This window comes from Staurois parvus, unplaced genomic scaffold, assembly GCF_062004578.1.
Source record: "Staurois parvus isolate SC_StPar_1 unplaced genomic scaffold, SC_StPar_1.0 ptg000118l, whole genome shotgun sequence".
In the NCBI taxonomy this organism is placed as follows: domain Eukaryota; kingdom Metazoa; phylum Chordata; class Amphibia; order Anura; family Ranidae; genus Staurois; species Staurois parvus.
In genome coordinates this window covers 6,600,284-6,618,739 of record NW_028317914.1, presented here as the reverse complement: position 1 = coordinate 6,618,739, position 18,456 = coordinate 6,600,284, and the positions used below count along the sequence as shown (strand labels likewise).

Sequence of the window (18,456 nt, the reverse complement as noted above, 5' to 3'; positions counted from 1 at the left end):
CTCTGAATTCAGGAACAGTGCAGCATTGTTGCCACACCATCACAGGAAGCTGCACCAGGTGAACTTTACTGGCAGGACCAAGAGGTATTTGTCAGACTTTGCAGTAGGATTAAGATAAAACTTTAAATGCACTTATAATTGGGTTCTATTGCACATATTTCTTTAAAGCAGAACTTCAGCCAAAACTTCTTCACATGTCCCGATTGCTGATTGCCTGCCTTTAAAAATCATTCTTACCTAGGTGGATGCAGCATCGGTGCGACGCTGCATCTGTACCCTGTCCGCTCGAAGTGTGAGAACTCAGCAATCCCATGACTGCTGACCTCTCTCTGCTTACAGCAGCAGCGAGAAGTCAGCAGACTGTTACCCAGCTGAAAATGGGTCACAGGAGTGCAGAACGAGCTGCACTCCTGTGATCCACAGGAGAGTTACAGTCAAAAGAGCTTAGGCTGTACTTTAATTCTTTTTTTATTTCCTGTTTGTAAGACCAGTGGCTGCTATGTCTCATATTCCCCCAGCCACTGGTCTAGGTGCATCCCTTCTGTAGTTCTTTCTCCAGGAAACAGTGATGTAATTCAGCCCCACTTGCAGTGGTGGCTGGACCGAGACTCTCAGGCACATTCAACATGTACAGGCCTAGTGTACCTACCCACATTCACTACAATTCCCTGTGGTTGATGGGAATTGTAGTTTCCTTTTACTGCAGAGAGAGAAGAGGATATGATGTAACCCCTGCTGTTACACCTCCTCCTTGGCAGAGCAGATGCTGATATCTTTTGAATTACAGAGGTGAGGTCATGAAAATTCAATTAAGACTTTTCTCCTAAATGGTAAGGGTTTTCAAAATTGTATTAACCGTTTAGTGTTTTGTGTAGGGGGTGTACTAATGAGTGAAGATTTTTTTTTTTTTGCCTATCTCCACATTCTTCTTTAACGGGAGGACAAAGGTCTACTTTGAACATGAGGCTGTATGTAAAGTTCAAGAAGACTTATTTCAAACTAGCTAAAAACCTTTTCTCATCAGCAGTTAGAGCAGTCTTGTGACTTCTGTGTCCAGCAGAGCACATGTTAAACAGTGTCCAGCACAGTGTCCAGCAGAGCACATGTTAAAGCTTGTAGGAGGAGTTTTCATTCTGCACTAGGAGAAAGCAGAACCTCTATTCTCTGTCTGGACAGTGCTGATTGGCCCTGTGCTGATCACATGCACTCTCCCAAGAAAAAAAAAAACACCTCTCTAGCAGTACGCAGCAAACTGAGCATGTGCAGAGTGACTCCACACAAGATAAGAGGAGGAAAGTAGAAGAAGGGGAGAATCAGAGAAGTCAAGATCAGACAACCTTTTTTACACAATGCAGAGTATTAACCCCCTAGGTTCCACAGTGAGTATACCAAGCATGCTTTACTGCATATACAGACTGATTTTACTGTTGTGGGTTTAGTAACACTTTAAAGACTTGCTGTCAGCAGCGGGCCACCATTAGAGCAATGGCTCCATTGGATCCTTTTGGCTCCATTGTATAGCCTTCACAAGGGACAGCATTAAATAGTTGCCTGTGCTTGTAATGCTTTGACTGTTGGGAAAATATGTCCATGTGTTTGTGTACATATAAAGATTTTTTTTCTCTACACTTCTGGGTGACCCAACTGTTGAAACATTAGTTAATGTTGGTCCTGGAATAGCTCCCTTTGGGTGCATTATTTGGGCCATGTATGGCCACACAGAGTTTTTCTACTATTTATCATTGTTGTTGAGTAGCGTGGGTCCCTGCATAGCTCTGTCTTTATGTGTCAGCCCTCATAGTCTGAGTCTTCCCAGAACAGGAAATTATTCTTGTGAGGTTTATAATCCAGACCAGTAGTGACGTTGATCAGTTCTTGTTTGCACATTAGGTGAATAGAATATTCAGCCAAATGAAATACGCAGTCAATGCATCTCTGTCTTCATTACAATACAAATTATACATTTCCACTGAGAATTATGAAGGTGTCCCGAAAACGTGAAACCTTTTTCCTACAGGTGACTTAAAAAAAAAAGGTCAAACTCATGAATGAAAATGCAGCTTGCCAGTCCTTAAATGTGGTAGTCTTTTTGGCTTTTATTTTCACCTGGTGATTCTGCCAGTAACACACTTCTTTTCCTAGGGTGACAATGCTCACTCATAATACTGTATCTATGGAGGACAAGCATTGCCACTCTAGGACAGGAGGAGTGTTGGAACTACAGAATACCTCCCCTTACCTCTTCTCTGTAATTTAAAGGGAAAAGTTGTGTAGTTCACAGATAGCTAAGAAGAATGCTTACTGATAAAAGTGCAGCGCAGGCAGTGATCATTAAGTGTTTTTTTTTTTAAATAGATATAGCAAAGGCTTTAACCACTTCCAGACCGGACACTTTTACCCCCTTCCTGTACAGGGCAATTTTCAGCTTTCAGCACTATCACACTTTGAATGACAATTGCGCAGTCATGCAACACTGTACCCAAATTAATTTTTTACCATTTTTTTTGAGACAGATAAAGCTTTATTTTGGTGGTATTTATTCACCGCTGGGATTTTTTTTTTTTTTTGCTATGTAAATGAAAAAGTCCAAAAATTTTGAACAAAAGTGTTTTTTTTTATAACATTTTGCAAATAAATTATATTTCATCATAAATCTTTGCCAAAATTTATTCCGTTATCTTTTTAGTAAAAAAACAAAAACAAATTAGTTTATAACCAAAAATTATAATTTTTAAACATTTTGTTTTACATTTTTATTTTATTTTTTTATATTATTATTTTTTATTTATTCTTTTTGCATACTGTCACCCTAGCAGTACAGTGTCACCATGGTGACACTGTACTACTTGTGGGGGGTGCTGAAGATTTTTTTTTTTTTTTTTACACTGATTGCTTTTACACCCATATAGGATGTAAAAGCAATCATTTCTCTTTCTCATTGAGAAGTACTGAGTGAGCTGTGATTGATCACAGCTTGTCACATGGTACAAGGCTGTTGTGAATAGCCTTGTACCATGTGACCTCTGTGATCATTCACACATTTCACACGTAGTAAGCAATGATGTCACAAGTGACATCTTGCTTACTACTTTGCATGTGATCACTGATTGACCAATCAGTGATCACATGATCGGGACCTCGTACAGAGGTCCCGTCCGATCGGTGTTTCACTGTGTCCGGAGGACACAGCGGGCACCGGATCGCGGTGCTGCGCAATCCCAGGGAGCGCGCACAAGCAGGGTGCGGGGAGGCCGTTCATAAACGGCCACCCGACCCTGCACTGCCACTGTCCGGCCGTTTATATACAACGGCCGGACGGGAGGTGGTTAAGTATATTTAAGAGAGTGAATAGGAGATGTTCATTACAGTTTTTAAGTGGAGTTGGGATAGGCTTCCCTGAATAAGTGAGTTTTCAAAGATCTCCTAAAGGCAGACAGGGTGGGGGCTGACCGGACATGCTGTGGTAGGGAGTTCCAGAGGATGGGACAGGCTCTGGAGAAGTCCTGGAGGCGAGCGTGGGAGGAGGTGATGAGGGAGCTAGAGAGGAAGATATCTTGGGAGGAGCGGACTGGGCGATTTGGGCGGTATCTGTGGATGAGGTTGATGATGTAGCTAGGGGCAGTGTTGTGGATGGCTTTGTAAGCTGTGGTTAGTATTTTGAATGTTATACGTTGGGTTAGTGCAGTGTTTCTCAACTCCAGTCCTCATGGACCCCCAACAGGTCATGTTTTCAGGATTTCCATTATTTTGCACAGGTGATTTGATCAGTTTCACTGCCTTAGTAATTACCACAGCTGTTTCATCTGAGGGAAATCCTGAAAACATGACCTGTTGGGGGTCCATGAGGACTGGAGTTGAGAAACACTGGGTTAGTGGAAGCCAGTGAAGGGATTGGCAGAGAGGGGCAGCAGTTATTAGTTCCTTCCCAGCAGGGCCTGTCTGTATGAGTGTGGAGGGGACAATTAGAGTGTAAGCTTCTGCTATGGTTTGTATGCATCATTTTGACTTGAGCTTTGTTTTCTTAAAGCCCAAGTAGACCTGAGGAGACATTTTTTTTTTCCAGCTTTCCAGGCTTGGCTCATAGCTGCATTGTTTCATTTTTTTAAGCTAGAACCAATTTCAGCAAGTACAGTAAATACCTGCTTCTTGTCAGAAATGCATTGTCATTGTCACTTCTTGTAAGATGCAATGGAAGCAAAGCAATCTGATCTATTTTCTATAAACTACTAACCTCCTTAATCCCCATATAGCGGGTGAACAAAGGCAGGTCCTTCCATAGGTACAGTGCATAAGTGAGTGTAGCCACCTAGGGACAAGAAGCGAGTTATTCTCAGGATCACCAGATAAAAAAGGGGGGGAAAAATCCTGAAAAAAGGAAAACAAATGCTACATTATCTGAGGAACTCAAAGGCTTCACTATATTTTCACTCCCTATGTTCGCTAAGCAGACAGGCAGCTGCTTGGCATGGGAACTGGTAGCTAGCGGCGGTCACTGTAGTAGCAGTGCCTACTATAGTGATTTTCTGGTTCCATGGGGATGCCACAAGTATGGCACATACAATGGGGATCGAAAGTTTGGGCACCCCAGCTAAAAATTTGTATTAATGTGCATAAAGAAGCCAAGGAAAGATGGAAAAATCTCCAAAAGGCATCAAATTACAGATTAGACATTCTTATAATATGTCAACAAAAGTTAGATTTTATTTCCATCATTTACACGTTCAAAATAACAGAAAACAAAAAAATGGCGTCTGCAAAAGTTTGGGCACCCTGCAGAATTTATAGCATGCACTGCCCCCTTTGCAAAGCTGAGACCTGCCAGTGTCATGGATTGTTCTCAATCATCGTCTGGGAAGACCAGGTGATGTCAATCTCAAAGGTTTTAAATGCCCAGACTCATCTGACCTTGCCCCAACAATCAGCACCATGGGTTCTTCTAAGCAGTTGTCTAGAAAACTGAAACTGAAAATAGTTGACGCTTACAAAGCTGGAGAAGGCTATAAGAAGATAGCAAAGCATTTTCAGATGTCAATATCCTCTGTTCGGAATGTAATTAAGAAATGTCAGTCATCAGGAACAGTGGAAGTTAAAGCAAGATCTGGAAGACCAAGAAAAATATCAGACAGAACAGCTCGCAGGATTGTGAGAAAAACAATTCAAAACCCACGTTTGACTGCACGATCCCTCCAGAAAGATCTGGCAGACACTGGAGTTGTGGTACACTATTCCACTATTATGAGATACTTGTACAAATATGGTCTTCATGGAAGAGTCATCAGAAGAAAACCTCTTCTACGTCCTCACCACAAAAATCATCGTTTGAACTTTGCAAATGAACATATAGACAAGCCTGATGCATTTTGGAAACAAGTTCTGTGGACCGATGAGGTTAAAATTGAACTTTTTGGCCGGAATGAGCAAAGGTACGTTTGGAGAAGAAGGGGCACAGAATTTAATGAAAAGAACCGCTGTCCAACTGTTAAGCATGGGGTTGGATCAATCATGCTTTGGGGTTGTGTTGCAGCCAGTGGCACAGGGAACATCTCACGAGTAGAAGGAAAAATGGATTCAATAAAATTTCAGCAAATTTTGGATGGTAACTTGATGCCATCTGTGAAAAAGCTGAAGTTAAAGAGAGGATGGCTTCTACAAATGGATAATGATCCTAAACACACCTCGAAATCCACGGGGGATTACATCAAGAGGCGTAAACTGAAGGTTTTGCCATGGCCTTCACAACCCCCTGACCTCAACATAATTGAAAATCTATGGCTAGACCTTAAAAGAGCAGTGCGGGACAGACAGCCCAGAAATCTCAAAGAACTGGAAGACTTTTGTAAGGAAGAATGGGCAAAGATACCTCAAACAAGAATTGAAAGACTCTTGGCTGGTTACAAAAAGCGTTTACAAGCTGTGATACTTGCCAAAGGGGGCAGTACAAGATATTAATTCTGTAGGGTGCCCAAACTTTTGCAGACGCCATTTTTTTGTTTTCTGTTATTTTGAAAGTGTAAATGATGGAAATAAAATCTAACTTTTGTTGACATATTATAAGAATGTCTAATCTGTAATTTGATGCCTTTTGGAGATTTTTCCATCTTTCCTTGGCTTCTTTATGCACATTAATACAAATTTTTAGCTGGGGTGCCCAAACTTTCGATCCCCACTGTATATTTTGTAAAAGCAGGACCATGTAACTGCTAAAAAAAATTGTATTTTCTAAATTCATCTTTAATTTTTGTTTGTGTTTATAATCTGCTATTAAAAAGATAATTGTAGTCCATAAAAGGTGTGTGTCACAAACATTCCTAGTGATTTTGTTGTTAAGTCGCTGTGTGGTGGACTTAGCAACATTTGGATTTAGTAGCTACTGCTGTAGCTGCCAACAAAATTAGTCATCTGCAGTATCAACTATGTATCCAACTACAAATCCTTGGAAAAAACAAGCTGTAAAATGTGTAGCTGTTACAGAGTTGGCAGTGTGTCATGGCCCTAGGTGTTAAAGCAGTTCTCCAGTCACTTTGTACAAAATTAAGTCAGCAGCTACAATTACTGTAACTGCTGACTTTTAATAAAAAGACACCTGTCCAAGGATCCAATGCTGTCCTCACCTGGGCCAATACTTCACTAGCCTTCAGAGTTCCCAGCACCACCATGCTGGGTGTGTGAAGCTGCAAGGCTCCCCATTGTGCATGCCTGAGCCGTGCCGTGCTGTGTGAATTGTCCTATCACCTTTTCAGACCTTTGACATGTCCCAGAAGGTTGCAGAAAGGGATGGAGTGGAACTGCCTAGGTGATTCCAGCAGAAGTGGGGAGCATGTACCTGTCAAAACTGTTCCTGACCATTTTTTTTTTCTTCCCCTTATTCCCTATGCTGAAAAATCCTCTGCCCTCTGTCCCTATGCTCTGACCTCTGCCACCCAATGTATATTCAAAAACTGCATAAGAGATGGTGGTGGTCCTCTACTCCATGCACTCCCTACTTCCCTATCGATCCTCCCCCAATCACTTTCTGTAATAGCAGCCCCCTCCCTGCTTTACCTTCTGATACCATTCCCCTGTCGGGTACCTGAAAACAATTGATAGTTACCATATCAGATAACTGGTCTGTCGTCCTTTTTTTTTTTTTGTAGGGCAACTTTGAATAGTATTTTACTACCAACATATGTTCTGGTCACCACTTTACACTATGTGCACTGTTCCTTACAATATTGTATAGTTACACTTATTGAATTAACTGTGAAATAACGTTGTTCAACCACAAGCACTACTATGGTTGTAAGCCGAATCCTTCTTTTTCTGTATTATTATTATTATTACATCTAGTTTATATAGCGCCAAAGGGTTTGCTCAGCGCTGTACAATAGAGGGGGGGACAATACATGAAACATTACAGCACCTACAAACAGCACACGAGGGGTTATAGGGCCCTACTCTTTCGAGCTTACAATCTAGGAGGGAGGGGGTAGAGGTACAGGAGGAAGTGGCTGTGGGGGATGGAGTGGTAGGAGGAATGAAGGAGAGCAGCAGTTAGGTGAGGGTGGGGTAGGCTTCCCTGAAGAGGTGGGTTTTCAGGGAGCGCCTGAAGGTGAGGAGGGAAGGTGACAGTCTGATGGATTGGGGTAGTGAGTTCCAGAGGATGGGGGAGGACCTGGAGACGTCTTGCAGACGTGCGTGTGAGGAGGAGACCAGGGAGCAAGATAGAAGGAGGTCCTGTGAAGAGCGAAGGGTACGGGTAGGGTGGTACTTGGGAATCAGGTTGGTGAGGTAGTTAGGGGCAGTGTTGTGAAGGGCTTTGTAGGTCAGAGTGAGTAGTTTGAATTTGATGCGTTGGGCGATAGGGAGCCAGTGGAGGGATAGGCAGAGGGGGGTGGCAGAGGTGGATGAGTCTGGCCGCTGAGTTCAGGATGGTCTGAAGCGGGGAGAGCCTGCACTGGGGTAGGCCGGTGAGGAGGGAGTTGCAGTAGTCAAGGCGTGAGATAATCAGGGAGTGTACGAGTAGTTTAGTGGTGTCTGGGGTAAGGAAGGTGCGTATTTTGGCGATGTTCCGGAGGTGGAGCCTGCATGTGTTTGTAAGTGATACCTGTATCACTGTACCTGTCTGTATTGCTGCAAAATCACAAATAAAGAAGACTTGGTCAATAATACTATGCAAAAGTACTGCATGTTCTATTTTCAGCACAGTGTGTTGCAATGCAAACTGCTGCATTGAATAGAACTGAATGAAGTGCCACTTATGAAATTTCAATAAAGTGCTAACAAATAAAAGAAAAAACAGTAGACCTTGCAATGAATCATGATCGGCAGCTGTGGGTTCAACAAGGCTTGCTGGTGTGAATGGACCCTAATGTTACTAAAAATTGCCCAGTGCCAATACTTGGAAGTGTGAAGAATGCATTCTCAGTGGTCCTTGAAGACCACAGTTTTACATAAGAGTGATTACAAAATAGCCTGGAAGTTGTTCTCTCGGCACACTGACTGTCTGTAAACCATAACATAGATATGGTGAAGGTTTTTGGAGTACACTGTGTCAAGCATGGTGCTCCCATGGATTTCTTAGAACTTGTCTTACATTTCTGTAGGATGATATGACTTCAGATTCTAGACCCCAAGCGCCGTAATTAACATTTATCAAGGTAATAGGAGCGGAGATTTGTAAATTATTTCATCAAGCTCTTTTGGGAAGCTGTACATTCATAATTTACAGCTTAAAGCCCAACAAGGGATGAAGATATCTTGTGGTGGATCAGAGGTACTCTTCATCGGGCATCTCTAGGTTGAACATAAGTCTTGCAGTCTGAGCTGCTTTTTTTTTTTTTTTTTTTTTTGGAAAGGGGAGGAGGGCACATTTATTTATTTAAAAAAGCCCAGGGATGGACTTCACCATATATGTAATGTACATTACTGGTTTACTGTCGATAATAAGCCAAATACTGTATGTATCTCCACTTCAAGTCCAGATACTTTTACCCCCTTCCTGTCCAGGCCAATTTTCAGCTTTCAGTGCTGTCGCACTTTAAATGACAATTGCGCGGTCTTGCAACACTGTACCCATATGAATTTTTTAGCATTTTTTGAGACAGATAAAACTTTATTTTGGTGGTATTTATTCACCATTGGGATTTTAATTGTTTTTGCTATATAAATGAAAAAGTCCAAAAATTTTGAAAAGTGTTTTTCTTATAAAATTTTACAAATAATCTTTCTTCATAAATCTTGGCCAAAATTTATTCAGTTATCTTTTTATTTTTATTTTTTATTTTTTTTTTTAAACATGCTGTCACCATAGTGACACTGTTCTACTTTTGGGGGGATGATAAAAATTTTTTTTTTTTTTTTTTACACTGATTGCTTTTACACCCATAAAGGCTGTAAAAGCAATCATTTCTCCTTCTGTCTGACTGCATTCTTGCAGCCATTTAGAAATGCTGTGAGAGCTGTGACTGGTCACAGCTTGTCAAATGGTACAAGGCTGTTGTGAATAGCCTTGTACCATGTGATCTCTGTGATCATTCACAGATTTCACTAGTAGTAAGCAATGATGTCAGGAAGTGACATCTTGTTTACAACTATTCATGTGATCACTGATTGGCCAATCAGTGATCACATGATTTTATTTATTTATATATATTTATATATATATATATATATATATATATATATATATATATATATATATATATATATATATCCTTTTTTTTTTTTTTTTTTTTTACATTTTGGATAGCGTAAGGGAGGGTTTTAATCTCTGTCAGTTTTTTGGGGTTTTTTTGGCCATCTGTGTCCCATAGTCAAACAGGACTTGAGAGGAAATCCCTGCAAGTTAAGGGGAATTCCTTGGGAATCTCCATGTCACCAGAACTAGTGTCCCCATTGGAAGATTTCTTCTCTATTAAATTTCTGGAGACTACCCAAAATGTAGGATTTAATTTTACTTTACCATTATCATTGAAAGTGAAACAGGACAAATAGAGAGGGTGAATCTCCTTAACGGGGACACAGACAGCAACAAGAATTGACAGGGGTTCTAATCCATCTCCACTGTCCAAAACTAAAAAAAAAAAAAAAAAGTTTTGTCTTCAGTTATACTTTGAGTGATGCTTAGATGGTTGGGAACAAGACTAATCCCATTGCTTACTATTTTTTTTGTGATAGGTGTGTCCCCATTTGATAATTAGGTCAGGGGGTTAATCTTCTGACACGTACAAAGTTTGCGTGTATAATTTTCTGTTAATATGTAGAGCTGTCTTAACAAGACTACACTAACTCAAAGCTCATCATTTGACACCCTGTGAATCTGACTCTGTTATAGGATATGCAAATATATAAAATTCTCAGCATCAAGACCTGCCATCTATAGATCTTAGTTGCCTACGTTTGCAACTATAAGTGAAAACCACAATTGCAGTGTCTCTGTAAATGTGGTCTTTGGTCCTAATCACAGAGACAGTGAAGTCTTCGAGGACAAACTACACACACTTGAAACATAAAGTGAAATAATTTTTCTGCATAAAGTGCTAATAAACCTAAAACCTAAACTGTAATATGTTGCAGCATAGCAATCATTAGATGTAGCGGCTGCATTAGCTTTCTTTCCTAAACTTTTTTTCTCCCCCCTCTGTTTTCACCTGGTGATCTGGCCAGTAACATACTTCCTGTGAATGAAAAGTAATCACAGCTCAAGGTTGGTCTTCACCTGTATCACCTCTACTGCACACTAGCATCAACGCTTAATAGCTTGATGATTAATCGCTGATGTCGGCGTGAAATGTGTGAGCTGGAGTGCTACGCTCCCTCTCTTGTACATTGTGGGGTGTCTATTTTGAATATGCCCAAATAAAGGTGATTTTATTGGATGTGTGGCAACATGGATTTTTCTTCTCTACTAGCACACTTCCTATATTACAGTATCTCAAATCTGGATGACGGAGCACGGGCACAGCAGCATTCTCAGTCTGGGGAAAGGGGATTGTTAGATGTACTAGCAAATTTAAATATACTAACAAATGAAAGTCAAACTCCAGCTAATACTTTATGAGCAGTTACAGCAAACCGTTTTTTTTGTCTTTTGGATAAAGGTTTTAGGTAAATACATAAAAACTGACCATGTAAGCACCCTTGCCAGTGGTAAATGGTTTGTCTCAAGATGTATTTGCAGCCATCACATCTAATTATTAATACTCTGCAATATAATAAATGTTTGTTTTGGGTTTAATATTGCTTTAAAGTACAGACAGAAAAGCCAGTGAGGTATGCCCCCCATGACACGCTCACTTCCAGTGTTTATTACATAAGTGATATCTGTACTCCAGTATTTATTATTATATTATACAGTATATTATACAGTACACATAGTTCACTCCCCGCTATCCACAGCACATGTGAAATCTGTATTCCGACAGTAGATCTGCTATCCAGTACACACAGGTTTCTCTCTTATCCAACCTACATTTCAGATCTGCACTCCACATACCCAGATTACTCTTCAGTATCCATGTCACCAGTTAGAACTGTACCCCCAGTATCCACAACAGCAGAGATATTTACACTCCAGGCATTACATCTCACCCCCCCGTATCCATTCATATGCTTGGATCTGTACCCTACACACACCTCCCTCCACATTGAATATTTCAGGATACACTCATCTTTAATGTGTGCTAAGTTGACTACACGTGTTGCAAACTGATTGCAGCCTGCTAAGGTAAGTTTATATAATTGCATTGCTTGAAAGAAGAGAAAACAAGGCGTGTGTCCAACAATAAGATGGCTGCACAATACAATCTGATTGTTCAAACTCTCTGCAAAGTTCTTTATATATATATATATATATATATATATATATATATATATATATATATATATATATATATATATATATATATATATATATATATATATATATATATAAAACAACTGCAAAACAATCAATTTCATTTTTCTATAGTCACGTGGACCCTTAAAAACAAATTAATTTTTTAACCAAAATGTAGATTATTGTGCTGCCTTAATGCAGAAATCTTTTCATAGACTTGAAAGGAGGCCTTACTTGCCAGAATTTTTGCACCAAGGCTGTGGGGTGGGTAGAGATTATTTTAGAGCAGATTAGAGTTCTAGCAAGTTTGTATGCAAAAGTTAAGCTGCTTTTTACGGTTAGTGTCATTTGATATAATTGAACACTTCCTAATGTGCTCGGAGATATTGAGCATCCTGGACAGTAAATGGTGCTTGAGCATCCTGGACATTAAATGGTGCTTGTTATGGTACCGGGATATTGTCCAGTTGCTGAAAATCCCTAGCAGGTCCCAGTTTTTCTTCAAGTGACAAGTGTGAATCAAAAGCACCATGTGTGCTCCATTGTTGGTATTGGCGATGATTGGTGTGGTTCCTTGATGTGGGATGAGTTATTTGAGAAGAAACTCTTTTCAGTACAATTTCTGCCTTTCTGTGGCCACTTTCAGCCCTAGAATATATTACTGGCAGATCTTTCCGAAAGGGTGCAGATAGACTTTTCTGTCTGATAACACTTGTTTAGATGGTTTTGGAAATGTCATCATAGCTCATGGGCATTGCACACTTGGGAGACGAAAGCTTGTGTCTCTCTTTTTTTAAAGATGATAACTCAGCAAGTTAATCCATTAACTGTTAATACTTCTGGTACACGTGTAACCAGGAAAGAACTATTTAAATATTAGCGAGAATCTAGTGATTATTACACGATCCACGCCTTCATTCTGTTTTTTCTCTTTAAGGAAAACCCTTGAAGATCGCCTCAAGGTAGAAGAGAAACTTGAATTGCTTGATGTTGCTGATACAGCAGTGGGAAGCAAACAATTGACATTCACGCTGAAGAAGGTAAGACTGGCATTTTAAAGAGGGCCTATCATCTGTGTCCAACGATGAATGTAATAGCAATAAGAAATTCTCTGTCAGAAACTTTGACCAGCACCTTGTTTTGGTTTTGTTGGGGCTGTAAAGCTGCCAATAGGCATGGGGATGATATTCCACAATTGGGCAGTGAATTCTTGTTAAAGGCTGGGAGGTGAAGAGGTTGTAAAACAAGTTTCACTTGTGTTTCCCTGTACTGCCCTCCCCCCCCCCCCCCCCCTCCTTCAATCATCCCTATCCATAGCAGTAAACACTGGTAGTGTTGGAGTTCTGTCTGATCCTGCCTAAATATTTGATCATCTAGTATCTGTAGGTGAGAGGCAGCTTAAGGTGTTACAAAACCCATGGCCCTGCATTAACTAGATCTGGTCTTCCACAGTACACAGAACATGGAACTGCAATTATTTTAGTAAATATAAACTGCTAAATACCTTTTCTCATCAGCAGTATAGAGCAGTCTTGTGACAGTGTCCAGCTGAGCACAGGTTAAAGCTTGTAGGAGGAGTTTTCATTCTGCTTTGACTGTTCTTTGAGGCTGCATAACCCCTCTGGCTGGACAGTGCTGATTGGCCCTGTGCTGATCACATGCACTGTCCCAAAGAAAAAAAACTCTAGCGATACACACTAAACTGAGCATGTGCAGAGTAACTTCTAAAGCTCTGTACTATCAGCAGATGGAATGGGGACAGTTAAAGAAGGGGAGGATCAGGGAAGACAGGGTCAAACAGCCTTTTTTTACACAATGCGTAGGATTAGCCTCTTAGGTTTCCACAGTGAGTGTAACAAGCATGCTTTACTGCATATATAGACCGATTCCACTGATGGGTGTTTAGTAACACTTTAAGCTGGCTCTTTCAAGAGTCAATAGCTATACAGAGAAAACATACTGGCTCTTGTAAAAGTGTCTGTGATCTAAAACCTTTTCCAGGCAGACCACTTAAAGTAGAGGCTGTCTGAAAGAGAAGAAGAGAGTTTGGTTTTCTACGGTCAAATAATAATTTTAGCAGTGTGTTGGCACCAGACTACACTATAAATAGATTTAAATAAAAGAAAATTGTAATGAAATAAATATGGAGGATGCCATTGCAGTTCTCTCCTGAATGTCACGCTGGCCCTTTTGCTTTTCCTGTGGGCCCCAGGAGATTTTTCCATTATGTACAAGTATGCTGAACACATATGCACATTATGGCATGGTCAACTTGTGGATGCCTTTCTCCAGCAATGCAACAGTCCAACTAATCATCGCTTTTTTATTTTACCTGGTCTTATTCCAGATTCGGAGTCTTCAGCCATCTTGAGTGGCCAGACTGGGATAAGATAATTTCCTTGCATGTTTGCTGCAGTTACTTCACCCCAGCACAGAATCATGTCAAGATTGTATACAGAGCTGTGCATACACATGTACGTTTAGAAAAAACACTGACCAGCAAGGAGAAGCATTTATGACAAGAGAAGTACAGAGTTCTCTTATGTCATAAAAAATCCTACCTGTTAGCGATTTTTCAAAAATAACGTTCACTTCTGATTTCTGTTACTGATTTGGCACAAGCTGACAGATGAGGCCTTCTGGCTTGTCTTCAATCTAGCATTGTTCGCATTTCATGATAGACCAGTGGTGTCCGGTGTATCTGGGCACTGTGTTTGTCTAGTATTGCAGCTATTCCTGGTGGTGGAGCTGCAATGGACTTGTGGCCGCATCACCCTGAACGCGCATGATCTCGTCTGAACTTGGAAACTAAGAAGGATCAGACCTGATAAATACTTGGATGGGAGACTGGCTGGGATTACCAGGTGTTGTACGCTTTTACCCTCCAGAGTCTGAGATGGCTGTGCTTTGAAAAGTATCTCAGGCAGAGGATACTAGGGCAGTCTCTGAGGTGATTCAAGACACTCGAAAGGTTCGCAGGCCAAAAACCAAACCGGAATGTGAAGTCTATCTTCGATCTCATGGCACTAGACATAAATCTAGATGGCTTTCTGTGTTGGATGGGATTGTTCTGATCAGTGGTGGTTTCTCTTAAAGAGATTTCGGGTGTCCATAGTCCTCAGTTACATATATCTTCATGTGCCAACTTTTTCAGGCTCATCAAGGATTTCTGTGATTTGCAATAAAGAATTGCTTTTTTTTTTCGTTTGGGGCACTGCCCTTTGGGCTGGTCACAGCCCCCGTGTGTTCACAAAGCCCCTAGCCCCCCTATGCTGGGCTTGCTGAGGAACAGGAGGTGTCCATTTCAGAATACCTTAATGTTTCCTTCTTCAGGAAGCAGTCGGTTCCAAGTTTAAAGCGAAATATAAGAAGCAAAAGGTATCATTCAATACGCCTCTGCATGAGCAAATGGTATCTGTGTTGAAGCATTTTCGTACGTGAGGTTCCACTTCAGATCTTTTGTAGGGGAACATGATATATATCTGGATCAAGAGGGTCCAAGCATGGGATTGCTGGGGTGCTTTGTCCCCAGGGTATTACTGTCTCACTCACCACTCAGATTTTTATATTGCTTTAGGACATCCCATATAGTCATGAATAGCCTGCTCTGTGTCCCATGATGTACGATAAAGAAAATTACCATAAAATCCATTACCTGGCTTACATCACAGAACACAGAGATCCCTCCCCTCTTTCTGGAATTTCACTGCTTGCTACAAAACTGAAGTACTTCCTGTGTGAGAGGGGTTATATAGGGGAGGATTTCCTCTGATTGTTTGGCCAATGTCCATTCACCTATAGGTGGGATATAACCCATAAAGTCATGAACAGCTTTCTCTGAATAGCTTTGCTGCAGGTAAGCATGTAGAAAAAATCCAATTTTACTGATCTTCATATTTTTTCTGGGTCAGTGACCCAGAGAGTATTGATGGCAGTAAGTAATTATGAGAGTCAGGCAGTCTAGATTTTCAAAAGGATGTCATTGTTGTCAGCTCGTCTATCTTTTTTCTTGACAGGTTTACTTTAAAGTAAACTTTTAATAAAAAAAAAATCAAAGCCACCATGTGTTAGGGCACCTTCCTCTACCTAAACACATCCTTGGTGCCAGCTACCCATGAAACCTTGCCAGCAATTACAGACATTACCCAGTATTTCCCCACTCTGTGGTATATCCCATGTGACAGATATGGGGTCCAGCAATTGGTTGTCTCACCACACAATGCAAGGGGTGCATCTTAATCTGCACCTGGATTTTTTCAGAATTTTGATTGAGAGGTATCTAGGATGAGATTGGCATTGATGGTAAGCTTAGCTGCTGGAGGATTTTAATGTTTGACAGTTTCCCTTTTCGATTAAAGGACTTAGGAGTATTCAAGAAGACTTGAAAATTAAGAGGCTTTCCACTTTCATTATAAATGTAGTGGATGTAATCTTCCCACCTTGAGTGGAACTTACTTTAGTGGGTCAAAAATGTCCACCAGTTTCTTTGGCTTAGAAAAGACAACTGAGGGCATTAGGCATCCAATAACAGGGGAAGTTGCCCATTGCAGCTAGAGTTTGCTTTTATTCCAGTCTTTCTCAACTTGGCAAAATGTCTAAAAATTGCCCAAAACTTGTGACTTAAACAAAGTCACAGGTTTTCATTGTGCACCATTATGACCTTCTAGCCCCGGCGTCCTGACAACCAATGACATCAGTTGAGAAGAAGGATGTCAGCTGCTTGCAAAGAATCCTAGTTGACCCTCCCCTGCCTCTCTCAATCAGTGCTGGGGCCACATTAGCTTAGTGATGGAGAAAAACTGAGGGAAAAGAGAAACACTGGAATACTAGTCAGTACCAGTGTGCAAAAATGTATTAGCTTTGGAAGAATAAATCACCTCTAATGCTGAGTGTCCTATGTGTGTGGATGTTACTACGTTATATAAAATTATTAGAATAATTTTTCACATTTTACAGTAGAATGGGCTGCCTCAAGACTGTCCATAATTTTAAAGGGTGCCTTGACTGAAAAAAGGTTGAGAAACACGGTTTTATTCTACCAGATCTTAGGTGAACAATGGAAAGCAGAAGGTGAGAGGTTGCATTGAGCAGAATAGAGTTTTTATTGCAATCCTCTAAATATCAAACAATTGAGATTACACTGTGTCCATCCTAGAATGTTGCCATCAACCGTATGGCTGCACTGTGCTCTCTGTACCGGACTAGGCTGCTAACCTGTGCAGAAAAACCTATGCATTGGGCCACTTCGCTACCATTCTGTCAGCCCTGAATCGGGAACTATTACAGCCACAAAGTTACGTCATCAGCCAGTCAAACTATTCTCGTACATAGACTTTGGCAGTGCACTTTGTCAGCCTGTGGAATCATCTGCCAGGAATGTTGAGCAGTAAAACTACTCTGAAAATGTGACTCATATACAACATAGAAAGCTATTCCAAAGTCTTTTGTCCAAAAGGTATTGTCTCGATTTGCAAAAAACCACACACCAAGAGATTGTTCATACCAGCAGCTCATGAAAATGCAAGGCATATGCTGCTAGTAATGCATTAGCATTTTTGAATGGGCAGCCAGTGATTTAGGCAGAGTGCCAAGCCATAGGAACTGTGTCAGGATCAGTGGGTCACAATTTGCTGATGATCCAGTGAAACCACATACTGATGAGCTCCTCCCTGCACTCACTATGCTCTCTCCTGTTCAGCATGTTCAGTGTAAGCACATATGCATCCAGTGTAAGCGCATATGCATCCAGTGGAGACTTATTGAGTTGATTTACTAAAACTGGAAAGTGTAAAATCTGGTGCAGCGTAGCCAATCAGCTTTTAACTTTGGATTGTTCAATTAAGCACTGACAAAAAAAAAAACCTGGTAGCTGATTGGCTTCTATGCACAGATGCACCAGATTTTGCATTCTCCAGTTTGAGGGCCAATTCACAGTGACTTACGCAAAAATGTACAGAAAACAGATGTGCATTTCCATCCATTTTAGTCGTGCGTTGACATCCGTTGACATGCATGTAAAGCGTACTGTATTTTTCACAGGATATCATGTGCATTGTGTTGATATCCGCTTACATCCGTTGTGTTGTGCTAAACCACATACATTTTAGCACAACGTGGGTCAACACAGCATTATGGTGTGAATATTACACACTGGGATATATTGTTTTTCTGATGTCCTTCCATTGATCTGCTTTTGCAGCTGTGCTCAAACGCAGATCAACGTACTGGTGTGAATTGGCCCTTAGTAAATCAACCCCATTGTGTCCTAGGGCCATCCCTTTCTTTAGAAGTGTTACTGTACAGGGGTTTGCAGGAAACTGACAAATTCAAATACTTGTACCAGTTGTGCTTCAATATTTTAAATTGAACCTACTTTTACAGTGCTACTGTATATGCATTGCTTTTAATACCTTCACTCCTGTCACCCCAATACCACTACAGCTGCTGCAAAGATCCTATGCAAATATAAATTATTTCTTTGGGTTCGTGCTTACGCTGTGTTAGACGTGCCTTGTGTCCCTGATTTGAGCCTGGTGATTGGCTGCCCATGCACCAAGCACTGCATTATGGGAGAGTGAGTGTGTACATACTGTTAAGTACTGAAATTTTTATATGGACTGCAGCGGGACATAAGCAGAGAA

The 18,456-nt window shown here is 40.8% G+C and overlaps 1 protein-coding gene across 1 annotated transcript in view; it reads left to right on the top strand.

The window, feature by feature from the left end:
* The window catches only part of NOL10 (nucleolar protein 10), a 110,701-nt gene that overhangs the window by 80,230 nt on the left and 12,015 nt on the right, over positions 1-18,456 (top strand). Inside the window, 1 exon segment of the mRNA XM_089672043.1 lies at positions 12,753-12,855. Coding sequence (XP_089528169.1) covers positions 12,753-12,855 — 103 coding nt within the window.